At 45.9% G+C, this 27,964-nt stretch overlaps 1 protein-coding gene across 6 annotated transcripts in view; it reads left to right on the top strand.

Moving 5' to 3' along the window:
- Positions 1-24,238: 24,238 nt before the first annotated feature.
- SLC37A3 (solute carrier family 37 member 3) overlaps positions 24,239-27,964 on the top strand; it is a gene marked incomplete at both ends in the record, with an annotated part of 38,569 nt that continues 34,843 nt past the window's right edge. For all 6 annotated transcript variants that reach the window (XM_080701923.1, XM_080701924.1, XM_080701925.1 and 3 more), the window contains 2 exons: positions 24,239-24,327; positions 26,326-26,434. In XM_080701923.1, coding sequence (XP_080558049.1) covers positions 24,239-24,327; positions 26,326-26,434 — 198 coding nt within the window. The remainder of the gene's footprint in view (positions 24,328-26,325; positions 26,435-27,964) is intronic.

The following is a 27,964-nucleotide window of genomic DNA, read 5'->3' as shown; positions in this document are numbered from 1 at the left end:
CACACACACACACACACACACACACACTCCCCAGGCAAGTGTAATGACTAGCCAGGTTTGGGAAGCACTGAGTCAACACAACCATGCACCTGCAGCTTTATTCCTGTCCTCAGCCTCTCTTTCAATATCTACCTGAGCTTAATTATCTTTGACCATCAGGAACTCACTTTCTCCTGAAAACAATCCATCGTGCACGGGGCGGCTCTAACTTCTGCGGGGTTGAAACCTCCCTCCCTGGGATTTCCACCTGTCATTCTCAAGAGCTACCCTTGCTCAACCAGAACACATCAAATGCCTGTTCCACACAGCTCAGGAGGCCTGTTGGCAGCGAGGTGTGCCCTCCAGGTAAACAGCCCTGAGTGCACTACCTGCCCTCACAGGCACTGGGCTTGCTCTGCTGGCCAGGCTCTCATGTAAGTGAATGAAACCTTATGATAATAACTTTGATGACAAATCTGGTGTGTGTGCCGCCTCTGACACCCTTCATTTCCCCCCTGATTTCTTTGGTTTTCTCTTACATCATAGAAAAGGTTAAGTAACAGGGTATGGTGGCGCGTGCCTGGAATCCCAGGACCCGGGAGGCTGAGACAAGAGGATCCCAGGTTCTAGGACAGCCTGAGCAAGTAATGACACTCATCAGCTTAGTGAGACCCTGTTTCAAGAATAAAAACTGAATCAGGGCTGGGGGTGTGGCTCAGAGGTAGAATGCCTCTGGTTTCAATCCCCAGTACTACACAAAGAAGGAAGAGGAGGAAGAGGAGAAGAAGGAAGGAAGGAAGGAGGGAAGGAAGGAAGGAAGGAAAGAAGGAAGGAAGGGGAGAAAAAGGAAAAGAAAAAAGGCCAAGCCTGGACACACTGGTACACATTTGTAATCCCAGTACTGGAGAGGCTGAGACAGGAGGATTATAGGTTCATGGCCAGCCTCAGCAATTTAGTGAGTCCCTCTGCAACTTAGCAAGCCCCTGTTTCCAAACAAAAAAGTAAAATAAGGCTGGAGGTGTAGCTCAGAGGTAGAATGCCCCTGGGTTCAACAACCCCCCCCCCACACACAAAAAAAAAAAAAACGAAAAAAAAGAGAGAGAGAGAAAGGCTATATCCTCACACAAACTGAAGTGCACACAAATATCCAATTTTCTGTAAAATCTAGGGCTTTAAGGGGATGCAGAGGGTCCAGAACCTCTCTTGGATGTCTCCGCAATCACATGGTTAAAAGATCCAGCCAACATTGGCACAATGAAATCGCTGGGGCTTATTTTTCTTCCCCTCTAACTTTTCAACTAAAGAAAGCCGCCGGGCGTGGTGGCGCACGCTTGTAATCCCAGCATTCGGGAGGCTGAGACCGGAGGATCGTGGTTCGCAGACAGCCTCAGCTACTAAGTGAGGCCCTCTGCAACTCAGTGAGACCTGGTTTCAAAATTTAAAAAAAAAAAAAAAAAAAAAAAAAAAACAGGGCAGGGGGTGTAGTTCGGAGGTCGAATGCCCCTGGGTTCCATCCCCAGACCCGCAAAAAATAAAAAAATAAAAAAAGCCATTCTACTTCCGGTGTCTTATCACTCTAACTTGAACGGAAACCTTTCTCCGTCTCCTCCCCCATTTCCCCCCTGAGAGTCCCCAGACTTTGCAAAAGAGGCCCCGCTCAGCCTAGGAGGCGCAGTCCCCGGCTGTGCGCATCCTTCAGCCTCCCCGGGCCACCTGTTGCTCACCTGGCTTCCTCTCAGGTAACACTTGCTGTTTCTTCTGGTTTCCTTTTCTTCTGGTCGTCCTGCCTCGCTGCGCGGTGGGAACTGTAGTTCCCGCCTCAGGTATCAGGATTTATGACCTGAGAAAGTGAAAGGAAAGCAGGTGCCGGCCCTCCCCCTCCCCGAGCTGAGCCGGACAAGGGCTGCAGCACTCAGCCCAGCAGAAAGCCCAGGCGCCTGCAACAGCCAGGCCACTCGACTGAGACCTGGCCAGTGTCCCTGTCTTCCACTCTCCTTTCCTGTCACCCCTATTGTCTTGTTCGGCTGAGCTGGGGTTAAGAGAACCCCAACTTAAAAGGGGTTGATCTAGGTCTTAGGACTTAATTGTTTTGTAGATTTGAAAAGCTTCTTTTAAGAAGACACGGAAGGAGTCTGGTTCAGTGGCACATGCTTGTAATTCCAGTACTTGGGAGGCAGAGACACAAGGATCACAAGTTCAAAGCCAGCGTCAGCAACTTAAGCCTTCAGCAACTTAGCAAGACCCTATTTCCAAATAAAAGAATAAAATAAGGTTAGGGGTGTAGCTCAGAGGTAGAATGCCCCTGGTTCAACCCCCCCCCACACACACACACATTACTGAGTGCAGGCACAGTGGCATGAAACAGGAGGATTGCAGGTTCAAGACCAGTCTCAGCAACTTAGCAAGATTCTCTGCAACCTCCTGAGACCCTGTTTTGAAAAAAATATGAAAAGGGCTGGGGATGTAGCTTGGAGGTAGAACTCCCCCTGGGTTTAATCATCAGTAACACACACACACACACACACACACACACACACACACACACACAGACACACACACACACAGCAACTGAAGAAAGAAAATGGTCAAAGAGAAAGTCAAAGAGCTAAAATAAAATAATTTTTTTTTTTTTTTGGTGGTACTGGGGGTGGAACCCAGAGGCTTTCTACCTCCAGGCTATACTCCCAGACCTATTTTATACTTTATTTGGAAACAGGGTCTCACTAAGTTGCTGAGAGCCTCACTAAGTAGCTGAGGCTGGCTTTGAACCTGTGAGATCCTCCTGTCTCAGCCTCCCAAGCTTGGGGATTACAAGTGTGCGCCACCATGCCCGGCTGATTTTTTTTTGTTTTTTAGTACTAGGGATTGAACCCAGGGACATTCTACCTCTGAGCTATATCCCCAGCCTTATTTTTATTCTCTATTTGAAACAGGTTCTCACTAAGTTATAGAGGGTTTCACATAAGTAGCTGAGGCTGGCCACGAACCTGTGATCTCCTGTCTCAGTTTCCCACTACTGGGATTACAAGCCTATGGCACCACACCTGGCACTAAAAGAACTTATTTTGTCATAGTGGACGGGGATTGAACCCAGGGGCATTCTACCTCCAAGCTACACCCCCAGCCATTTTTGAATGTTTTTGTTATGAATCGGGGTCTTTCATAGGTGGCTGAGAATCTCACTAAATTGCTGAGGCTGGTCTTGAACCTGTGTCCCGTGTCTCAGCCTCCCAAGTATTGGTATTAGCACGACTGAGCTAAAAGAACTTTGAAGACATATGGAAAGAAAGACTTGGGCAAAACTTCTGTCTCAAAATGCTATCCCTCGGTGGAGGTTCATTTCTTGGTCTGAGAAAGCTGGAGTTTCCATCTTCAGTGCTGCCGGGAGAGGCAAGAGCCGAGATGGGTTTCCCTTGCTGTTTCCCCAGAGTGTGCAGCAGGAACTGTTTCTCAGTTGTCGTAGGCACTAGGTTCCCTCCAGCAGGTAGGATGTAATTGGTAGGGCTATTAGCACCATGGTTACCTGGGCTACCAGAAGCACAGTAGAAGATTGCGCCTGATAAGGTATTTGAACTGGAAGAGTGTTTGCACACCTAGGAACTAATCATGGAATCCATTTTAGTGGTTTGCAACCAACATTTTTTTTTTTACAAAATAGTAAAAAAAAAAAATTATTTATATTATTTATATTATTTTTTTTCAAAAAGAAAAAAGTTAATATTTGGAAGTTCTTCCATATACGAAGAGGGGCTAATCTAGCGCACTGTGGAAGCAACATGCTTGTAATTTCAGTACTTGCAAGGCTGAAGCAGGAGGATTACAGGTTTGCAGCCAGCCTCAGCTACTTAGTGAGTAATCACTCCCCCCGCAACTTAGTGAGACCCTGTTTCAAAATAAAGAATTAAGAATGGGACTGGGGGTATAGTTTGGAGGTAGAATGTCCCTGGGTTCAATCTCCAATACTGAAAAGATAGATAGATAGATAGAGGCCAATTTTTTTTTTTTTTTTTTTGTATGTGTGTGGTGCTGGGGATGGAACCCAGGGGCTTTTTACCTCTGAGCTATACTCCCAGACCTATTTTATATTTTATTTGGAAACAGGGTCTCACTAAGTTGCTGGGAGCCTCACTAAGTAGCTGAGGCTGGCTTCGAACATGTGCGATTTTCCTGTCTTAGCCTCTTAAGTGCTGGGATTACAAGCATGCGCCACCACGCCCGGCTTGTATAATATGTTTCTTTCTTTATTTTTTGTGATACTGGGGATGGAACCCAGGGTTATTCTACCTCCAAGCTACATTCCTATCCCTATTTTCCTTCCTTCCTTCCTTCCTTCCTTCCTTCCTTCTTTCCTTCCTTCCTTCCTTCCTTCCACAGTACTGGGGATGGAACCCAGAGACATTCTACCTCTAAGCTACACCCCAGCCCTATTTTTATTCCTTATTTTGAACCAGGGCCTCACTAAGTAGCTGAGGCTGTCCACGAACCACGATCTTCCTGTCTCAGCCTCCTGAATGCTGGGATTACAAGCTTGTGCCACCACACCCGGCTATTCTTTATTTTGAAACAGGATCTCACTAAGTTCATAGGGCTTCACTAAGTAGTTGAGGCTGGCGGCAAACCTGTGATCCTCCTGTTTCAGCCTCCCAAGTACTGGGATTACAAACATGTGCCACCATGACCAGCTGTATAATTTATTTCTTAGTGTGGGTTGGAGGTTCAAAAAGTTTGTGGAAGGTTGGGTGCAGTGGCACACACCAGTTAAACCAATAATTAGGATACTAAGACAGGAGGACTAGTTTTTTTTTTTTTTTTTGTGTGTGTGTGTGTGGTAATAGGGTTGGGATTTGGGATTCAGGGACATTCTATCTCCGAGCTATACCCCAGCGTTATTTTTATTTTTATTTTTTTGTGGTACTGGGGATGGAACCCAGGGGCATTCTACCTCCAAGTGACACCCCTAGCCCTATTTTTATATTCTTTATTTTGAACAGGGTCTCACTGAATTGCAAAGGGCCTCACTGAGTACCTGAGGCTGTCTGTGAACCTGTATCCTCCTGTCTCAGCCTCCCAAAGGCTAGGATTGCAAGCATGTGCCACCATGTCTGGCTTCTTATTTTTTATTCTTTATTTTGAAACAGGGTCTCACTGAGTTGCAAAGGGCCTCACTAAGTAGCTGAGGCTGTGTGAACCTCAATCCTCCTGTGTCAGCCTCCCAGATGCTGGGATTACAAGCATGTGCCACCACGCCTGGCTCAGGAGGACTAGTTTTGAGGCCAGCCTCAGCAGGACTAGTTTTGAGGCCAGCCTCAGCAATTTGGCAAGACTCTGTTTCAAAATAAAAAATAAGCCAGGTGTGATCTCAGTACTTTGGAGGCTGAGACAGGAAGATTGCAGGTTAGAGGACAGGCTCAGCAAGTAGTGAGACTCTCAGTAACCTAGCAAGACCTTGCTTAAAAATAAAAACAAAATCTAGGCCAGTATTTGGGATGTTGATACAGGAGAATTGCAGGTTCAAAGCCAACCTTGGCAATTTAGCGAGGCTCTCAGTAACCTAGTGAGACCTTGCTTCCAAATAAATAAAATCCAACTAGGGGTGTAGTTTGGGGTACAATGCCTCAGGGTTCAATCTCCAGTACTATAATAAATAAATAAATAATAATTAAAAATAGGGCTGGCGTGTAGCTCAGAGGTAGAGTCCCTCTGGGTTCAATCCCTAGCAACACACACACAAATAAATAAATAAGTAAATAAATAATAGAGATGGGCTGTTCTCAGAGATAGAATGACTCTGGGGTTTGATCTTTATTACCTATTTTACATATATAAAAAAATAACTAGCCGGGCATGGTGGCACATGCTTGTAATCCCAGTATTTGGGAGGCTGAAACAGGAGGATTGGACAGCCTTAGCTACTTAGTGAGGCCCAACTCAGTGAGACCCCGTTACAAAACAAAGAATAAAAAAATAGGGCTGGAGTTTTAGCTCGGAGGTAGAATGTTCCTGGGTTCCATCCTCAGTACCACTAAAAAATAATAAAATAAAGTGAAAAGGAACAAGGCTGGGAGTATACACCTGTAATCCCAGCTGGGAGTATACACCTGTAATCCCAGAATTTGTAAGGCTCAGAAGGATTACAGGTTCGAGGCCAGCCTCAGTAATTTAGCAAGACCCAAGGCAACATAGCAAGACTCTATTTCAAGAAAAAGGAAGGGAGCTGAGAGTAAAGCTTGGGAGTAAAATGCACCTGGGTTCAATCTACAGTACCAAAAACAAAAATACACCAACCACAAAAATAAAAAGGGTTGGCGGTAGAGCTTGGAGGTAGAATGCCTCTGGGTTCAATCTCCACTATCAATATACAGTCCCAGTATGACCTACACATCGATTTTCAGGAATCTCTTTTAGGTTAGATAACCCAGCTCTGGCAGCTAGAGCAAAAGGCACCGCCCAACACTGCTGCTGCAGGCTGTGGTTTTGAGAGTCACCGTCACACGCCATCAGCTTGGAAAGCAATGCAGGTCAAGAGAAACGAGAAACGAGTGGGCTCGGCAGGAAGTGGGCTGTTCTGTACCATCCTCAATGAAGTTTGGTGCAAAATGTTTTCTTTCTTCCAGTAATGGTTACAGTTAAAAAGAAAAGTGTTGCCGACTAATCTCAGTTGGGTCGTTATTGTCAGCTCCCGGTCAAATCCTCAGAAAGATGGGGCAAAAGGCAGGTGGAGTTCTGCAGAAGGCTATCTGCAGCAATTCTTTCCCCTCTATGAATTCCCTAAGTTTTTAGGTACGGCGCTTGGGAAAGAATTTGAGGTGGACAAAGGCTTCTTGAGCCAATGACAATTTATTACAGGAACCCAGAGAAATTTATACCCTTCACCAGTGAGATTAATAATAGGAGAAAAAAGAAAGGGAAGGGGGGCAATCACAGCAAAACAATAGTAAATTACATATAAACAAAGTAAATGACTAGTCCAGCATTTAGGAGATTAACCCCTCCGATATTGCAGCAGGGCAGGTCCAAAGGTAAATTCCAAAGGTAATACAGGCACGCCCAAGGCCCAGGGCTTGGAGAATACGCCTTCTCATGGAATCTTCTTTTGCTTTCTTTTTTGAAGTTTCCATCTATATCCAAATGACAAGCATGGGGAGATGTGGCGTCCAGGGAGATGCGATGGGCGTCTCTCAGATCTCATCCGCCTTGCCTTCTGAAGTCTGAAAGCTTACAAAAACTCACAACACAGCTTGGCAAATAAGACACCACAAATAACACTGTGAAGTTCTTGGATTTAGTTGTCAGATGTATTTCCTTGACTGCTGAACACTCTTTTTTAGACAAAAAGCCTATTAAAGGCCTATTGGTCTCTAATAATCCATTTCCTTATCACAAACCCTCTGCAACCTGCTTCTAACTTTCTAATTCCTTTCTTTCCCAGTCGGGACGTTCTTATGATAAGCTCTTCTTCATGAAAAAGTGCTTTCTTACTCTTACGGTATTTCCTTTCCTTCATACATATATATTTAGAATATCTGTCCTTTATTTTGTCATTTTCATTTCTAGCCATGAGGCATTCTCCCTGTTTTGGGGAACGCTCACACTGGGCGTGAAGGTCAACAATCTTTCTCCTTGGCTCTATTGTATTTTGGCAATTAAGCTGTCCTTCAGTCAAATTGCTTTGAAGTCACACCCAAAGTTTCTAGGCAGGGTCTCAAGAGTAAACAAAGTTTCCTTAAACTGAGCTATCGGTTACCGGAGTTAATAGCTTAACCTAAGTTAGTGATAGTGAGGGTCAGAGACCCTTTGTAATTGCTGCAGTTGGAATGCTTATCACAGCATCTGAGTTCTGGCCAGTTTTTTCCTTACTATTGAGCAAAGCCAAGGATGTTTATTTCCACGGACTCAATTTCTGATCTCACATCATCAGAGCAATTCGTGTAGAGAGTTAAAAGAATACCAAGAGAATAATAGTTATGAAGGATATCTAAAGTGGGGGATATTTTTTTGCCAGAGACGATACCTCTTTCTCGGGGCTTTTTGCCGATAACTATGTGGAGTGGGGGTCCTCAACACATAGATGCCGAGGCAGCAGGATGTCTTGGCAGAAAAGAAAAGAAAAGAAAAGAAAAGAAAAGAAAAGAAAAGAAAAGAAAGTCAGTTGACTTTTATACAGCACTTGGAGACCAGCCAGAGTGAGCAGTCAAAGGTGAAAATGGCCAACTGAGCCGGCCTGGGGGGCGCACCTATAATCCCAGTACTTGAAAAGCTGAGCAGGACGATTGCACGTTTGAAGCCAGCTTCAGCAATTTAGTGAGACCCTGTTTCAAAATAAAAAATAAAACAGAGCCGGGCATGGTGGCGCACGCTTGTAATCCCCGCACTTGTAATCCCTGTGCTTGGGAGGTGGATACAGGAGGATTGCTCAGGCTCGAAGCCAGAAGAGACCCTGTTTCCTAATAATAATATATTAAAATAGGTCTGGGAGTGTAGCCTGGAGGTAGAAGGGTTTCCAGGAACCCCAGTACCACCAAATAAATAAATAAATAAATAAATAAATAAACAAACAGGACTGGGTGTGTGTGTGACTTGGAGATACAATGCCCCTGGGTTCTATCACCAGCATCACAAAAATCATAAAATAACAAGAGCTAGATGTGGCGGTACATGCCTATAATTCCAGTACCTGGGAGGCCAAGACAGGAGGATTCTACCCAGGATTCTACCGCTGAGCTCCACCCCCGGCCCTATATTTATTTATTTATTTGTTTGTTTGCTTGTTTTGTGTAGCACTGAGGATTGAACCCAGGGGCATTCTACCTCCAAGCTAAACTCCCAGCCCCATTTTATTTCTTATAAAATGGCAACAGGGTTTTACTAAGTTGTGGAGGGCCTCCCTAAGTTGTTGAGGCTGGCTTCAAATCTGTGATCCTTCTGTCTTAGCCTCCCAAATACTGGGATTACAAGTGTGCACCATCATGCCTGGCTCCGTCTGGATATATTTTTAAAGAATAGAGCTCTGGAGTGGCGCCTGGTAGCACACACCTGTAATCCCAGTACCTGGGAGGCTAAGACAGGAAGATTACAGTATTTTTTTTTTTTTTTTGTGGGTCTGGGGATGGAACCCAGAGGCATTTGACCTCTGAGCTACACCTCCTGCCCTATTTTTAATTCTTTATTTTGAAACAGGGTCTCACTAAATTGCGGAGGGCTTCACTAAGTAGCTGAGACTGTCCGCGAACCGCGATCGGCTGGGATTACAAGCGTGCGCCACCATGCCTGGCTTGGAAGATTACAATTTTGAGGCCACCTTTAAAACAGTGAGACCTTCAGTAACCTAGAAAGACCCTTTATAAAAAAAGGGGGTGGTGGTGGTGGTGGTATATATCAGAGTAGAATGCCTTTGGGTTCACTCTTAGTACCAAGCAAACATATTAAAAAAAAAAAAAAAGGCTGGGGGTATAGCTTGAGGTAGAATGCCCTTGGGTTCAATACCCAGAATAGCAACAACAAAAACAATAACCAAATTGTATTTCTCCCAAGTGTGGTGGCGCACTCCCGTAATCCTAGTGCTGAGGAGACTGAAACAGGAGGACGGAAGGCTCAAGTCCAGCTTTGGTAACTTAGTGAGGCTCTGAGTAGCTTAGCGAGACCTTGTTTCCACATATGAAATAAAACGGGGCTGTGTGTGCAGCTGGGAGGTAGAACGCCTCTGGATTCCATCCCCAGTACCACAGAGAAATAAAATAAAATAATCTCAGTACTTTAGGGCCCGAGACAGGAGACCACAGGCTCCAGGCCAGCCTCAGCAACTTTGTGAATCTCTCTCTCAGCAATTTAGTGAGACTCTGCTTTCTTTTTCTTTTTTTTTTTTCTTTCTGAACTAGGATTGAACCCTAGGGCATTCTACCTCTGAGCCACACTCAGCCCTTTTTAATCGATTAGTTCATTAATTTTATTTTGAAACAGGCTCTCATTAAGTTTTATTTTGAAACAGGCTCTCTTGCTACGTTGTGGAGGCTGTCCTCTTACCTGTGATTCTTCTTTCTCAGCCTCCCAAGTATCAGGAGAGACCCTGTTTCAAAATAAAAAATAAAAGCCAGGCGTGGTAACACATGCTTGTAATTCTAGTACTTGGGAGGCTGAGACAGGAAGATCGCGGGTTCTTGGCTGCCCTCAGCTACTTAGGCTCTCCATAATTTAGTGAGACCTTGTTTCAAAAATTTAAAATAAACGCAGGTGTGGTGGTGCACGCTTGTAATCCCAGCATTTGGAAGGCTGAGACAGGAGGAATGCAGGTTCGCAGCCACCCCAGTTACTTAGGTGAGGCTGTTTGCAATTCAGTGAGACCCTGTTTCAAAATAAAGAATAAAAAATAGGGTTGGGGGTGTACCTCAGAGGTAGAATGCCCCTGGGTTCCATCCCCAGTACCGAAAAAAAAAAAAAAAAAAAAAAAAGAATGAAGCCGGGTGTGGTGGCTCACGCTTGTAATTTCAATACTTGGTAAGCCAAGATAGGAGGATCGCAGTTTGTGCAGCTAGCCTCAGCTACTTAGTGAGGCCCCCAGCAACGTAATAAGACCCTGTTTCAAAATAAATAATTGAGCTGGGGGTGTAGCTTGGAAGTAGAATGTCCCCAGCACCAAAAATAAACAAAAAACAAGAACAAAATTAAGAATAAAAAATAGGAAGATGGGCATGGCACCAAAAATAAACAAATAAAACAAAACAAACAACAACAACAAAAAACAAGATTAAGAATAAAAAATAGAAGCCGGGCGTGGTGGCGCATGCATTAGGGAGGCTCTCGGTTCATGGACAGCCTCAGCTACTTAGTGAGGCCCTCTGCAACTCAGTGAGACCCGGTTTCAAAATAAAGAATAAAAAACAGGGCAGGGGGTGTAGCTCGGAGGTCGAATGCCCCTGGGTTCCATCCCTAGACCCGCAAAAAAAAAAAAAAAAAAAAAAAGAATAAAAAATGGGAAGCTGGGTGTGGCACCAAAAAGAAACAAATAAACAAACAAAAAACAAAATTAAGAATAAAAAATAGGAAGCCGGGCGTGGCACCAAAAACAAACAAACAAACAAACAACAAACACAACACAACAAAACTAAGAGTAAAAAATAGGAAGCCAGGCATGGTGGCGCATGCTTGTAATCCCAGTACTTGGGAGGCTGAGACAGGAGGATCACACAGGTTTGAAGCTAGCCTCCGCAACTTAGTGAGACCCTGTTTCCAAATAAAGTATAAAATGGGACTGGGAGTATAGCCCGGAGGTAGAAAAGCCCCTGGGTTCCACTCCCAGTACCATAAAAAAAAAGAAAAGAAAAGAAAGAAAGAAATTATAGTCTCCAAGTATCAAGTATATTTATGTATCACTTTGTATTTCACTATGAAGTATACTTGCAATGCACCAATAAAATTAATTTTAAAAAACCTCAAAGTTAAAAAAAAATGTGTATTTCCACTCAATTTGAGAGGTGCAGCGCACTCTCTCATAGCTGTCCTGGTGCACAGACAGGTGGTGTGAGGTCTTCTAATTTTTGCTTGAGGCTGCTAGGTGCCACTCACTGATTCATTTGGGTGGGTGATTTGTGGTGCGCGCGTGTGAATGAAACTGATAGATGAGTGGCCCTGCCTCTACGGACAACTGCATGTAATTAATGCCAGCCAGAATCTAAAGGTTAGGCAGGTCAATAGCATCCTCAGCAAGCAGCGCGTTCCTTTCCATGAAAAAGAATGAAGTAACGCTTTTTTTGGGGGGGGGGTTAAAAAAGAAAAGCTGCCCACTAGTTCTCTGTCTAGTTACTAGTTCTCTGTCTAGTTACAACTTCTCTCCCGCTCACCGCTTTCGTCAGCCAGCATCCCTGGCTGGCCGGGCCGCTCGCCGCCCCTGGACGCGCCTGGCGCTCGGAGACCTCGCCCGCAGGTGAAGCCGCGCGCGGACTACAACTCCCAGCGTGCACCGGGCTCGCGCGGTCACGTGAGCGTCCGGAAGCCCCGGGCGCCAAGCGGAGGGTGAGTTGGCGGCGGCGGGGGCGGCGGCTGCGGCGGGCGAGCGGAGCGGAGCGGCGGCGGCGGGGACTCCTGCGGCCTCGGGTGCGTGGCCCGGGCGGGGCCGGGCTGGGGGCGCGGGAGCGGCCCCCGGGGAGGTGGGGGCGGCGCGGAGCCGGGTGCTGGCCCTGGTGGGTGTGGCGCCCCTCGCCCGTCTGCGCGTGGCTGGGCCCCGGCGTGGCCGCGGGTGCAGCGGCGCCCTGGGGCGGGCGTGCCGGGCGGGCCAGGTGGGGGCCGGGGAGGGGCTGCCGGCAGGCGCTGCGGCCCCGCCCGAGCCCACGCGGCCCGGGGCCTTTGTGCCCCTTGGCCGACCCCCCGCGGGGCCGTGGAGCCCGGAGGTGTGGTGTTTGCAAGGAAAGGGCTCCTCCTCTAGACCTGGCGAGGGGAGGTCTTCAGGTAGGGTGGGAAGCCTTCTGGAAAGGATGCCCAGAGGTCGAAGAGGCAGAAGGGTCCTAGCGGGGTGACCGGGTTTTGTGTTTTGGGAATTACCTGATCTCGACCTAGGAATTTGGTCTTGTTTGACCTCATTCTTTCGCTGTTATATTTTGCAGATGATGGTCCTTGTTCTTAGTTTTTGACGGGGGATGATGGGAAGGCATCAAATTTTGGTCTTTTAGCGCTGGGGGTCGGAACCTGTGAGCTGCACCCCCATCTCTTTGTTTTGAAACAGGGTCTCGCTAGGTTGCCGAGAGTCTTATTAAGTTGCTGGGGCTGTTCTCGAAGCTGCCGTCCTGCTGTCTCAGCTTTTATAGGTATGTGCGGCCATGCAAAGTCCGCGTTCTAGTAAGTGTCCCGGGAAGCCATCAAGGGGTTGTAAGCAGAAGCTGCCGTCACCCTTTGGTACTGTGGACCGAACCCAGGGCTCCTCTACCTCGGAGCTGCTCCCCAGCCCTGTTTTATTTTTTTGTTTTGAAATAGTCTCACAGACTTGCTGGAGGGCTTGCTAAATTGTTGATGCCGGCCAGATACCCGGGATCCTTCCATCTCAGCCTCCCAAGTACTGGTATTACAGGCGCCTGCCTCCACACCCGGCTGCCAGCTTATGTTTTGGGTTGGTTTGTGGAGAATGAGTTGGGGTGAAATCCTGCTGGCGGCTCTTGCTGTTTATCTTAGGGTGGTGGCGTGGGTGGAGGGGGCGGTGACTTGGGTGCATTTTGGAGATGAAGAGGGCTGGGTTGAATGTTGGTTTGGATGAGAAAGCTATGAGCAAAGGAGAAATAGAGGGTCCTGGTCACCTTATTACCTACCTAGTTACCTTGGGCTAGATTAGGAGGAATTGACTGAGATGGGGAATTACAGGGGGAGAGATGGGTTTGACAGGGAAACAGTTTGGATCCATTGAGGGGTCTTGGAGGGTCTGAGTGTCATAAACATGGGATTCACTGATATCAAGTCATGGTACTGAATGAGGAGGCTAGAAAGACGTTCGAAGTTTAAAAAGAGAAGTGTGAACTCTCCATTTCCGATGTTGAGAAAGCAGAATTGCTAGGGAGGTGTCGTGGGCTTGCTGGGCAGTCTCGCATACCCTTTGTGGTTTGTGGGTTTGAATCTGGAAAGCCAGCCAGCTGTGTGATTTCCTCTGGCAAAACTGCGCTGAATGGTTCAGGGAAGGAAGACCAGACGGGGAGAAGAAAGGCCCCTCAGGGAGGGAGCGCCTTTCTGAGTGGTGAGGAAGGAAAGGAGGTCTACAGGAGTGTGTGGTGGATGGTGGGGAAGTGCCGAGGTAACCAGGGAGCCTGCTTGGGTGGAAGACTCTTGGAGCGTGGGGTATTAAACAAGCAATCTGGAAGGCAAGGAACAGGGCATTTGAAATGCAGTTTGGGAGCTGATGACCAGGAGTAGATCTTGCCCCCCAAGTGGATTTTATTGGGAGGTACCCACCTGCTGAAGCAGTGTGCATGGGGGAGAATGTGGAATGGTGCGCTGTGGAAAGCCAGTGCTGGGGAATCAGTGCGTGGCATCTGCAAGGGGCAGTAGGCAGTGAAGACCCGGACCTGAGTTTTAGAGGAGCTGGGATCTATTTTACATTTCTGCTATACTGGGGATTAAACCCAGCCAGGGCCTCATGCATGCTATATCTCGTCTGTGTGTGTGTTGCTGGGGATTGAACCCAGGGGAATCTTTATCTCTAGGTTATACTCCCAGCCCTGTTTTATTTTATTATTTATTTATTTATTTATTTATTTATTTATTTATTTATTTTTGGTGGTACTGAGGTTCCTGGAAACCCTTCTACCTCCGGGCTACACTCCCAGACGTATTTTATACTTTTTTAAAATTTGGAAACAGGGTCTCTTAAGCCAGCGCTGCTGGCTTCGAACCTGCCGATCCTCCTGTGTCTGCTTACCAAGCGCGGGGATTACAAGCGTGCACCACCACCCCCCACCTCCTATTTTATTTTTTATTTTTATTTTTTTGTTTTGTTTTTGGTGGTACTGGGGTTCCTGGAAACCCTTCTACCTCCAGGCTACACTCCCAGACCCATTTTTATACTTTTATTTGGAAATAGGGTCTCTTAAACCAGCGTGGCTGACTTTGAACCTGCGGGATCATCCTGTCGCTGCCTCCCAAGCATGGGGATTACAAGCGTGCGCCACCACGCCTAGCTTATTTTATATTTTGAATTATGGTCTCAATAAGTTGCGCAGGGCTATGTTGCTGAGGTTGGCTATGAACCAGTTATCCTCCAGTCTTAGCTTCCCAAGCACGGGGATTACAGACTTGCATCGCCAAGCCTGATTCTCCAGCCCTTTTTAAGTTACGTTGAGACAGGGTCTTGCCAGGTTGCCCAGGCTAGCCTTGAACTGCACTCCCACGCTCTGTCTCTGAGTGGCTGGGATTGCGGGCCTCACTTCTTGGGGCTGGTGTCTTATAAGGAAGAACATGGTTTTGGAAAAGTGGAGCCGGGCGTGGCGGCGCACGTTTGTAATCCCAGCATTCGGGAGGCTCAGACCGGAGGATCGCGGTTTGCGGACAGCCTCAGCTACTTAGTGAGGCCCTCTGCAACTTAGACCCAGTTTCAAATTAAAGAATAAAAAATAGGGCAGGGGGTATAGCTCGGAGGTCAAATGCCTCTGGGTTCCATCTCTAGACCCGCAAAACAAAAACAAAAACAAAAAAACCCAAAACCAAAAACCCCAAAAAGCCAGGGAGGGCCTGGGGGATCTAGGGCAATGGTAAACATTTGCAGCAGGCACGGAGGTGGGGGGTTAAATTCCCAGTATCACAAAATAAATAAATACATTGTTAGTAACTATAGTTACTTTGTTGTTTTACAAAAGATCTTTTGAATGTATTCCCCACTTAGAAATGAAATTTTGTATCCTTTGACCAACATCTTCCCAACCACCCAAGGGAGAGAGAGACAGACAGCCAGACAGATGAAAAACCAGGTGTGGTGGCCTAAGGCTGTATCCTAGTACTTGGGACCCGGAGATGGGAAGATCAAAAATCGCAGGTTTGAGGATAGCCTCAGCAGTTTAGTGAGGCCCTATTTAAAAATAAAAATTAAAATGGGGTTGGGAGTGTAGCTTGGAGGTAGAATGTCCCTGGGTTCAATCCCCAGTACCACCACCCCTCAAACACACACACACTTTCTCTTCTCTCTCTCTCTCTCTCTCCTCTCTCTCTCTCTCTCTCTCTCTCTCTCTCTCTCTCTCTCTCTCTCTCTCTCTCTCAATGCCAGGTGTGGTGACATATACCTGTAGAGAATTTAGCAAATCCCTCAGAAATTTCTTTGAGAGGCTGAAGCAGGAAGATTATAGGTTTAAGGACAGCTTCAGCAATCTAGGGAGACCTTGTTTCAAAGCAAAAAATAATAAGGTAGGCATGGTGGTGTATGCCTGTAATCCTAGTACTTGGGAGGCTGAGAGAAGAGGATTGCAGATTCAAAACCAGCCTCAGCAAACTTCGTGACGCCCTTTCAAAATAAAACATGAAAGTCAGATCATGATGATGCATGCCTCTAATCCCAGTACTTAACTGAGGCCGAGACAGGATCACAGGTTCGAGGCTAGCCTCAGGAAGTAGTGAGACTCATCAACCTAGGGAGACTTTCAAAAATAAAAATAAGAGTCAGACATGGTGGCACATACTTGTAACCTTAGCACTTGAGATGCTGAGGCAGGAGAATCATAGGTTCAAGGCAAGCAGTGAGCCTCTCATTAATACTCCTGGGTTCAATCCCCAGTATCTCAAAAAAAATAAATAAAAATAAGCCGGGCGTGGTGGCGCACGCTTGTAATCCCCGCGCTTGGGAGGCAGAGACAGGAGGATCGCGCAGGTTCGAAGCCAGCTGTGCGCTCTGACTTAGGAGACCCTGTTTCCAAATAAAAAATGTAAAAATAGGTCTGGGAGTGTAGCCCGGCGGTAGAAGGGCTTCCAGGAACCCCAGTACCACCAATAAATAAATAAAAAATAAAAATAAAATAAAATAGGGCTGGGGGTTATCGTTCAGAAGTAGAATGCCCCTGAGTGTAATCCCAGGTACCAAAAATAAATTAATTGATTAATAAGAAAAGAGAAAGGGAGGGAAGAATAGCTCAGTTGGTGGAGTACTCGGTTCAATCTCTAGTACTGAAAAAATATTATATAATGTCCATATTAATTGGCCTAATTGAGCTATTCTATAATGTATTAATATATACATATTTCAAAACATTGTAAGCTAGGTGTGGTGGTGCACACTTGTAATCCCAGTACTTGGGAGGTTGAGACAGGAGGATCGCAGGTTTGCAGCCAGCCTCAGCTACTTAGTGACGCCCTCTGCCATTTAGACCCTGTTTCAAAATAAAGAATAAAAAATAGGGCTGAGGGTGTAGCTTGGAGGAGAATGCCCCTGGGTTCAAGCCCCAGCACCACAGAAAACACAAAACACATTGTATATGATAAATATATATCTCTATTATGAATTAAATACTGTAACATAACAAAAGTGATTATCAAGTATCACATTACAATTATGCATTAGTGCTTTTTGACTTTTTAATTTATTTATTTATTTAATTTTTTATTGAACATAAATGGTATACATTTAAACTATACTTGATGCTCTCTCCCCCTTCCCGCCCCTGTTTTTCCTTCCCTCCTCCCAGCAATAAAACAATGATTGTCCCGGGTAACCATGCCATATTCATAATTTTACATATATTCAGATGTGGACCCTCATTAATCAAGTTCAGCCTTCCTCCTCCTCTATCTTTCCATTCAAGCTTTGCTGGTATTCCCCCCCCCCCCATTATCTGGAGTACCACTGGTATCCTCTGGATTCCCTAGTTTGGGCATATTAGCGGAAACATATGCACCTTCTCCTTCTGTGCTTGGCTGGTCTCGCTTAACATAATGCTCTCCAGGACTTTCCATCTTCTTGCAAAAGGTATGATTTTGTTCTTCTTTATGGCTGAGTAGAATTCCATTTTATGTATTTCCCAGAGTTTTGCTGTCCATTCATCTGTTGATGGTGATCTGGGTTGGTTCCATATTTTGGCTATTACAAATTGTGCTGCTATGAACATAGGTATGCATATGTTACTGTAGTTCTCTGTTTTCAACCCCTTTGGAAAAATACCCAGGAGTGGTATAGCTGGATCATATGGTGGATCTATTCCTAGCTTTCTTAGGAATCTGCATACAGATCTCCATAGTGGCTGAACTAGTTTGCATTCCCACCAACAGTGTAAAAGAGTTCCTCTTTCCCCACATCCTCGCCAGCATTTGTTGTTGTTTGATTTCTTTATGCTTGCCACTCTGACTGGGGTTAGATGGAATCTCAGGGTAGTTTTGATTTGTATCTCCCCGATGGCCAGTGATGAAGAACATCTTTTCATGTATCTATTGGCCCTTTGTATCTCTTCTTTTGTGAAGTGTCTATTTAGTTCAGTTGCCCATTTCTTGATTGGGTTGTTTGTTTTGCTAGTGTAGAGTCTTTTGAGCTCTTTGTATATTCTGGATATTAGTCCTCTATCAGAGTGGTGGCTGGTAAAGATCTTTTCCCATACTGTAGGCTTCCTCTTTAAGTTGTGGATGGTTTCCTTTGATGAGAAGAAACTTTTAAGTTTGATGTTATCCCACTTGTTAATTCTTGCTTTAATTTCCTGAGCTTTGGAGGTTTTGTTGAGAAAGTTACTGCCTGTGCCAATATTTTGTAGTGTTGAACCTATGCTCTCCTCTAACTTCACAGTCTCAGGTCTAATTTCTAAGTCTTTGATCCATCTTGAGTTGATTCCTGTGCATGGTGAGATATAGGGGTTTAGATTCATTTTTTTAAATAAATTTTTATTGGTGCATTGTAGTCATACATCTCAATGGGATAAAAAACTTGTGGAGGTATACATGCACACATCACCCAATCTCCACCCCTTCCCTCCCCTCCCTCCTACCCATGCTTGGCTTCCTGATGGACTTTGATATGTTTAAGTCCATCATGCACTTTAAAGAGTTTCCCTTATCCTCCCTCTCATCCCCTCAGGTATGTCACCTTCATTGCTCCTCTATAGGGTCCCTTCTTCATCTAGATTCCTCCTGTTACCCATTTCTTCTTAGTAATCTTGCACATTAAGAAAAGCATCTGATTTCTTATTTTTTGCGACATTTCACTGTAAATGCCATAATTTTGTTCTCCCTATGGATGGGCAAAATTCCATTGTGTACATATCCCATAGTTTTGAAATCCACTCATTCGTTGAAGGACATCTTGGCTGGTTCCACAGTTTGGCAATGGTGAACTGTGCAGCTATGAACATGGTTGTTCATGCATTAGTTTGGTATTTTGGTTTTCATTCTTTTGGGTACATACCAGAGCTGGTATTGCGGGATCATATGGTAAGTTCGTTTTCCTTCTTCTGAGGACCTTCTATACTGTTCTCCAAAGTGGTTGCATCAACTTGCAATCCCACCAACAATGTATTAGAGCTTCTATTTCTCCACACTTATTCTCACTGAAAACCTGAAAGCCAGAAGGTGAGTAACTTTGACAGGATGATCCACTCACAACCAATTTTTTTTTAAATAGAGGTCACTTGGATCTGGAAGTCTGCTAAGAGATGAGGTGAGGCAGCAGCAACTTCTAGTGCTTCCTGGACACACAGCTGAAGAAACCCACTGGCCCTTTGCTGTGGAGCAGGCCCTAGTTCCAGGCCTGCCACACAACAGGCTCTGGGCCCGACCTCGCTGGCTCCAGGCCCGGTCTTGCCACGTGGCAAATTCTGGGCCTGGCCCGCTGGCTCCAGACCTGCCATCGCTCCATGGCATGCTCCGGGTCCGGCCTGCTGGCTCCAGACCCAGACTTGCTGGCTCCTGACCCGGCCTCGCTGCATGGCAGGCTCCGGGCCCAGCCCGCTAGCTCCTGACACATTGGTGCCTTTTTTTTTTTTTTTTTTTTTTTTTTTTGGTGGTGGTCCTGGGGATGGAACCCAGGGGCCCTCTACCTCTGGGCTACACTCCCAGACTTATTTTATATTTTGTTTGGAGACAGGGTCTCTTAAGCCAGCTGAGCCTGGCTTCGAACCTGCACGATCCTCTTGTCTCAGCCTCCCAAGTGCAGGGATTACATGCGTGTGCCACCACGCCCGGCAACATTGGTGCTTATTGATTGAGAGAATGCTAAATGACAAACTACTATGATTTCAGAAATGCTGAAAATAAATTTAGTTTTATTAATTATGCTTGGAAAATGTTCAACATTGGTTCAGTTGGTATTTAGAGCATTGACGAAGGTGGTCTTCAGAAAGTAGAATGTGCTGGATGACTCAGACTTGACCAGAAGTCCTGTGCCCCAGGGCCCCCACTAACAGCTGATTGGAAGTCACCTGCCATGTATGGGTTAATGTGTGAGCTTTTATCTTTATTGTAGTTACGCAGGGCAGTGTATTTTAATGGTATTCATTTTAAGTAGCATTCTACCAAGAGCAGGTGATGAGCATTATTTTCCCAGTGTACTTATTAGGTCTTGTCTTCAGTGGTCCTGTAGGTTAGGAAGATTTCTTTTTTTTTTTATTTTGTACTGGAGATTGAACCTAGGGGCATTCTAACCTCTGAGCTGCACCCCAGACCCTTTTAATGGTTTTTTTTGGGGGGCTTACTGGGGATTGGACCCAGGGGAATTCCACCTCTGAGCTGTACCCCCAGCCCTATTTTATTTTTGTGGTACTGGGGATGGAGGCCAGAGGCTCTTCTACCTGCGGGCTATACTCCTAGACCTATTTTATACTTTATTTGGAAACAGGGTCTCACTAAGTTGCTAAGAGCTGAAGTAGCTGAGGCTGGCTTCGTGCGATCCTCCTGTCTCAGCCTCCCAAGCTCTGGGATTACAAGTATGAGCCACTATGCCTGGCTTCCCTATTTAATTTTGAAACAGTCTCACTAATTTGCTGAGGGCCTCTCTAAATTGCTACGGCTGGCTTCGAACCACTGATCCACTTGTCTCAGACTCCCAGGTACTAGCATTACAGGTGTGTGCCACCACGCCCATGTGTAAAGATAGTTTATTTAGAAGACGCTAAATCCACATGGCCTCAAATATCTGGGTAGTCATTTAAAGCTAGTAACATAACCATACATCCCACTGAATTGCACCGCTGCGGCCGAGCAGTGTAATCCCAGTTCATTGGAGCATACCTTTCTGTAATTACTCCTTTCTTTCCTGAAGTATTCAGGACAGTGTTCTGAGGTGGATGTGTTCAGAGCTGTAATTTCTACAGAATGGTTGAAGCTTTGGGTTGCTTCACTTGGGTTTCATGTTTATTTTTTGGGATAGAGATAAATTTAGTAGCAACACTAATAACTTGTAACTTTCTAGAATTACAGAAAGTATATTTTGAGGATGGATTTTTTTTTTTTTTTTTTTTTTTGCAGTCCTGGGGATGGAACCCAGGGGCATTCTACCTCTGAGCTATACCTCTAGCCTGACTTTTTTATTCTTTATTTTGAAACAGGGTCTCACTGAGTTGCAAGGAGCCTCTCTAAGTAGCTGAGGCTGTCCGCGAACCCAGATCCTCATGTCTCTAGGATTACAAGCGTGCGCCGCCACGCCCTGCTTGTGGGTAGAATTTATAGTCTTACTCTGTTCATACATTTGTTAACATTTTTCAGGAGGAATTATTTTATGCTTTTATTGGTACATAATAGTCTCACATCAAAATAATTTAAAAATAGGAATTATTTTAAAATAATTTAAAAATAGGAATTGTTTTAAAATGAGATTAGTTATAGTCTACTTTTTGGGAATTAATCCTGGGCACATCAGTGGCTAAAATAATTGTCTTTTTTTTTTCCCTCTTCCTGTGGTGGTACGGGTGGAACCCAGGGCCTTGTGCATGTTGAGACAACACTCTACCCTCAGCCCCTAAAATAATTATCTTAATACTCCTCATTTCTTTCTTGTTTATTATTTTTGTGGTACTAGGGATGGAATCCAGGGGCTTTTTACTTCCGGGAAACACCCCCAGACCTTTTTTATTTGGAAGCATAGCCTCACTAAGTTGCTGAGGCTGTCCTCAAACCTGCGATCCTCCTGTTCTAGCCTCCCAAGTTCTGAGATTACAGGCTTGTACCACCATGGCTGGCTTCATGTGTTTTTTTAATGTTTCTCATTTTTCAAAGGAGAGAGGCTGTTATACAGATGACCATCTTATGGCTCATAGAGGTACCTGCCCAAGGGCTCGCAGCGAGTAGGTGAAATGACTTATGCATATATACTTTTTTTTTTTTTTTTTTTTTTTTACCAACTTGGCTTTAATCTTGTTGGGGCTTAGAAAATGATACCCCAAAGTGAAGGCCTCAGAAATAAGCCTAAAAATGTAGTCTCTCTGTGGTGATCTGGCCTTCTGCCTCCTCTTCTCCCACTCAAGTCAAGCCATATTAACTAGAATACCTTTTCCCCAAACTATAAGACTCTGGCTGGTAATGTTTGTAACCCCAGTACTGGAGATGCTGAGACAGGAGGATTGCAGGTTCAAGACCAGCTTCAGCAACTTGGTGAGGCCCTCTGCAACTCAGTGAGATCCTGTTTCAAAAAAAAAATTAGGGCTGGAGGGTGTATCTTGGAGGTAGAATTCCCCTGGGTTCCATCTTTAGTAACACATACACACACAAACAACAAAAAGGAAACTCTAAGGGTCTAACTTCCCCTGCTCTTCAGTGTAAGAGTTGGTCATCAGAGATTCTCTGGCCTACCTGTAGGAATACAGGCCGCCAGGCCCCCATTCCAGAAAGTATCCTGCCCCAAACCTGGGAGGAAGGAAAGGTACAGGGCAGGAAGAACCTGAGCACAGAGGCGTCAGCGTCCCCTCCTCGTCTCAGCCTAGTACTTTTAGGTCAGACCCTTTCTGTCCAGCTGTATTTCTGTGACTGACCCTGTGTCAATCGTACTTAATCATGCAAACGCATGGTTCACTATAGGCTTTTGGTGGGGGCGGGGGAAGGAATTGAACCCAGAGGCATTCTACCTCTGAGCTACACTCCCAGCACCCCCTCCCTTTTTGTGCTACTACCAGGGGCTAAACCTTTAAACCAGGCGTGTTCCACCTCTCAGACATACCTCCAGGCCTATTTTATTTTTAGGTTGAACCAGGGTTTCACTAAGTTGCTGAGGCTGGCTTCTGACCTGCCATCTTCCTGTCTCAGCCTCCCAAGCGCGGGGATTACAAGCGTGCGCCACCACGCCTGGCAGGTCATTGGTCTTTTAATTTGGGCTGAGGATGTGGCTCATTGGTAGAGCACTTGCCTAAGAAGTGACTGTAAAACATAATTATCAGCCAGGGGTGGTGGTGCACGCCTTTAATCCCCACTCGAAGGCTGAGAAAGGAGTATTATATGTTTGAGGACAACCTCAGCAAGTAGTGAGACCATGAGCCTAGTGAGACCCTATTTCAAAACAAAACAAATAGCCGGGGTGGTGGCACACGCTTGTAATCCCAGCATTTGGGAGGCTGAGACAGGAGGACAGCTCAGCTACTACATAGTGAGGCTATTTGCAACTCAATGAGACCCTGTTTCAAAATAAGAATAAAAAATAGGGTTGTGTGCTGGGCGTGGTGGCGCACGCTTGTAATCCCGCGCTTGGAGGCTGAGACAGGAGGATCGCACAGGTTCAAAGCCAGCCCCGGCTACTGAGTGAGGCTCTCAGCAACTTAGTGAGACCCTGTTTCCAAATAAAGTATAAAACAGGTCTGGGAGTATAGCCTGGAGGTAGAAAGCCCCTGGGTTCCACCCCAAGTACCACACACTCACACATACACACACAAAAAAAAAAAAAAAAAAAAGAAAGAAAGAAAGAAAAAGAAAAAGACTAAAAACTGGGCTGAGGGTGTAGCTCAGAGGTAGAATGCCCCTGGGTTTCATCTCCAGTACCACAAAGAAAAATAAATAAATAAATACATAAATACATAAATACATAAATACATAAATAAGTATGGCTGAGGTTGTAGCTTGGAGGTAGAATGCCCTTAGGTTCAATCCCCAGTACCACAAAATAAATATGTTAATAAAATAAAAAGGGCTAAGAGTGGAGCTTGGGTGTAGAATGCCCCTGGGTTCAATCCCCAGTACTAAAACAAGCCAGTTTTCTGGTGTTTTCCTTCCATTTTATTTTATTTTTTTTTTTTTTTTGCAGTACTGTGGGTGGAACTCAGGGGCATTCAACCTCTAAGCGACACCCCCAGCCCTATTTTTTTTTGCGGGTCTGGAGATGGAACCCAAGGACATTCGACCACCAAGCTACACCCCCTGCGCTATTTTTTTTTTTTTTTATATTCTTTATTTTGAAACAGGGTCTCACTAAGTTACAGAGGGCCTCACTAAGTAGCTGAAGCTGTCCGCGAACCGGGATCCTCCTGTCTCGCCTCCCAAATGCTGATAGTACAAGCGTGGGCCACCACGCCCGGCTCCCTATTTTTTTATTCTTTATTTTGGAACAGGGTCTCACCTGAGTTGTAAAGGGCCTCAGTAGCAGAGGCTGGCTTTGAGCCTGCAGTCCTCCTGTCTCAGCCTCCTGAATGCTGGGATTATAAGCGTGTACCGCCATGTCCGGCTTTCCTTCCTTCTATTTTAACTGGTCATAAGTTGAATTAAGTCAGGTGTTGGATAATCTTTTTGGGTTACTTGGTTGTCTTCTGTTTGAGTAAAGTTAATTGTGCCTTTTATCTTTTCAGGAAGAAGAAAGGATGTAAGTCATGCACAGTCCCAGCTCTTAGGCCAGAGGTAAGCAGCAAGGCCGGAGGACATGGCCTGGCCACGCGTGTTCCAGAGAGGGGCTCTGCTGTCCCGCTTCAGCCATCACCACCTCGCCGTGTTCCTGCTCACCTTCTTCAGGTAGCGGCCTGCAAAGGCGCCTCTCCATTGTTGTTTCAGGGAGATCCCGCAGGCACATGTGTAATACTGATAGGCATAGGCTTGTAAAAAAAATTTTTTTTTAAATTTTTTGTGGTACGGGAGATAGGACCCAGGAACATTCTATCTCTAGCTCCACCTCCAGCCCTGTTTTTTATTCTTTATTTTGAAACCGGGTCTCACTAAGTTGTGGAGAGCCTCACTAAGTAGCCGAGGCTGTCCACGAACCGCAATCCTCCTGTCTCAGCCTCCCAAGTACTGGGATTACAAACACTCACCACCACACCTGGCCACATCTCAACTTTTTAAATTTTTAAAAATTTTGTGGAGCCGGGGGTGGTGGCGCACACTTGTAATCCCAGCGTTCTGGAGGCTGAGACTGGAGGATCACGGTTTGTGGACAGCCTCAGCTACTTAGTTGAGGCCCTCTGCAATTTAGTGAGACTGTTTCAAAATAAAGAATAAAAAATAGAGTGAGGGCCGGGCGTGGTGGCGCACGCTTGTAATCCCCGCGCTTGGGAGGCGGAGACAGGAGGATCGTGCAGGTTCAAAGCCAGCCGTGCTGGCTTAAGAGACGCTGTTTCCAAATAAAAATAAAATAGGTCTGGGAGTGTAGCCCGGAGGTAGAAGGGCTTCCAGGAACCCCAGTACCACCACCACACACACACACACACAAAAAAAATTGAGGGGTGTAGCGCTAAGGTCGAGTGCCCCTGGGTTCCATTCCCAGACCCTAAAAAAAAAATTGTGGTACTGGGGATGGAACCCAGAGGCATTCTGTCTCTTTGCTACACCCCATTCCTGTTTTCATTTTGAAGCCGGACCCCTCCAGGTGGATGAGAGATTCACTGTGTTGAGGCTGTCCCCAAACCTGCAGTCCTCATCTCAGCCTCCTAGGTACTGGGATTACAGGCACGTGCCCCCACTCCTGGCTTTTATTTTTTATTTTATTTTATTATTATTATTTTTTTTTGAAGATTTAAAGAAGTTTATTAGAAAGATAGAAATACAGAAAATAGAAATACAGCTCCATACCAGACTGACATGGAGGGGTGACTCGAATGAGTACACCATTAATTTTAAATTTTAATTAATTAATTTTCTTGTAGTGCTGGGGATGAAAACCAGGGCCTTCTGCATGTTAAGTGTGTGCTGTGCTACCACACTCCATCTCAGCCCTGTTGCTGTTTCCCCCTCAAGCCGTCTGTCCTCCCAAGTCCTGGGGTTCCAGGCACGAGCCCACAGGCGCTTACGAGACCCTTTTCTATTTTGACGATTAAGTTACAAGTGAACACGGGACTTGTTATGAAGATAACTACTTATTTTTTTTTCTTTTCTTAGCAGAGACTGTATTAATAGGTCCTATAAAGCAGCACTCTTTCTTTTAACAGACAAATCCTAAAATTAAGTAAAACACATGGGTATGCATCTTTTTTCTTTGTGGTAGGTACTAGGGATTGAACCCAGGGGAATCTCCAAGTTACAGCCCCAGCCCTATTTTATTTTTATTTTGAAACAGGGTCGGCATTTTGGATCATTTGGGTTAACTTTTCTTTTGAGTAAAGTTAGTAATAGGTTGATGAGTGTCTCACTACTTGCTGAGGTTGTCCTTGAACCTGCAATCCTCCTGTCTCAGCCTCCCAAATACTGAGATCACAGGTGTGCACGCCCATGCCCAGCTCTGTCATTGATTTTTTTTTTTATTTTATTTTTGGTGATACTAAGGGTGGAACCCAGGGGCTTTTCTATCTCTGGGCTACACTCCCAGACCTATTTTATATTTTATTTGGAAGCAGGGTCTCACTGAGTTGCTGAGAGCCTCACTCAGTAGCCGAGGCTGGCTTCGAGCCTGTGCGAGCCTCCTGTCTCGGCCTCCCGAGCGCTGGGGTTACACGTGTGCGCCTCCACGCCCGGCTCTGTTACTGGTTTTACTGACCACTGTTTTCCTTGCTGCTCACCAGCTCTATTTCTCTTTCATAGTTATTCGTTGCTCCATGCTTCAAGGAAAACTTTTAGCAACGTCAAAGTCAGTATCTCCAAGCAGTGGACCCCAAATGCTTTTAACACGTCGCTTGAACTGCCCGCGGAGGTAAGCAGAGCAGACGCTGGGGCGGATTGGGGCTGGGGTGTCTGTGAGTTCTTTTTTTTTTTTTTATTTTCCTGTGTTATTGGGGATTGAACCTAGGGGAATTCTACTTCTAAGCTACACCTCCGGCCCTTTTTACCCTTTGGTTTGAGACCGGGACTTGTAGGTTGCCGAGTCCCCTCGTGTCGCCGAGGCTGTCCTCCAGCCCGCGGTCTTCCTGGCTCGCCCTGAGTGCCGCGCCGCCGCGCCGGCGTCCCTACACTCTTCTGAAGCTCATTTGCGTTTTGCCGCTCATCTGCTTGAGGCTCTGGACTGACTCCCGGGCCTAAGGCATAAAGTCAAAGCCAGCGTGCTGGTGGCCTCTGCTGTGTGGGTGCTGGGGATTGAACCGGCTGCGTTCTGCCTGTTTCATTCTTTATTTTGAAACAGGGTCTTGCTAAGGTGCTGAGGCCGGGCTCAGACCCGCGCTCCGCCTCACAGCTCCCGGGCTTCAGCCTGTGCCTCGGCGCCTGCGCCGGGCCTGGCTAGGCTGATTGTTGCTGGAATTTCACAAACCCGATGCCTCCTTCTACCTGCAAGGGTTTGCTCATTATCTCCCACCTTTTCCACCTATCTCAATTTTGCCTCTCCTTTGTAAGAAGATCAAATGCCTCTTTTTTTCTCTTCTGTACTGGGGATGGAACCCAAGGGGCATTCATCCCCAGCCTTACTTTTTAAATTTTTTATTTTAGCCAGGCGTGGTGGGCGCACGCTTGTAATCCCCGCGCTTGGGAGGCAGAGACAGGAGGATCGCACAGGTTCTAAGCCAGCCGCGCGCTGGCTTAGGAGACACTGTTTCCAAATAAAAATGTAAAAATAGGTCTGGGAGTGTAGCCCGGAGGTAGAAGGGCTTCCAGGAACCCCAGTACCACCAAAAAAAAAAAAAAATTTATTTTGAAGCAAGTTCTCACTAAATTGCTGAGGGCCTCCCTAAGTAGCTGAGGCTGGCTGCAAGCCTGCGATCCTCCTGTCTCAGCCTCCCAAGTACTGGGATTACAAGCCTGCGCTACCATGCCAGGCTAAAATGCCATCTTTCCTTTACTTTCCTTTCCTCTTTCTTTCTTTCTTTCTTTCTTTCTTTCTTTCTTTCTTTCTTTCTTTTTTTTTGTGGTACTTAGAATGGAACTCAGGGGCATTCTACCTCTGAGCTACACCCCCAGCCCATTTTTTATTCTATTTATTTATTTATTTATTTATTTGTAGTACGGGGTTCCTGGAAACCCTTCTACTTCTGGGCTACACTCCCAGACCTATTTTTATACTTTTTTTATTTGGAAACAGGTTCTCTTAAGCCAGCGCTGCTGGCTTTGAACCTGCGCGATCCTCCTGTCTCCGCCTTCCAAGCGCGGAGATTACAAGATTGCTCAACCACACCCAGCCTTATTTATTTTGAAACAGGGTCTCACTGAGTTGTAAAGGGTCTTACTAAATAGCTGAGGCTGTTTGGGAATTAGGTCCTCCTGTCTCAGCCTCCCGAATGCTGGGATTACAAGC

This window comes from Muscardinus avellanarius, assembly GCF_963383645.1.
Source record: "Muscardinus avellanarius genome assembly, chromosome: 9".
NCBI classification, from domain to species: Eukaryota; Metazoa; Chordata; class Mammalia; order Rodentia; family Gliridae; genus Muscardinus; species Muscardinus avellanarius.
This window is presented reverse-complemented; position numbering and strand designations above follow the sequence as displayed.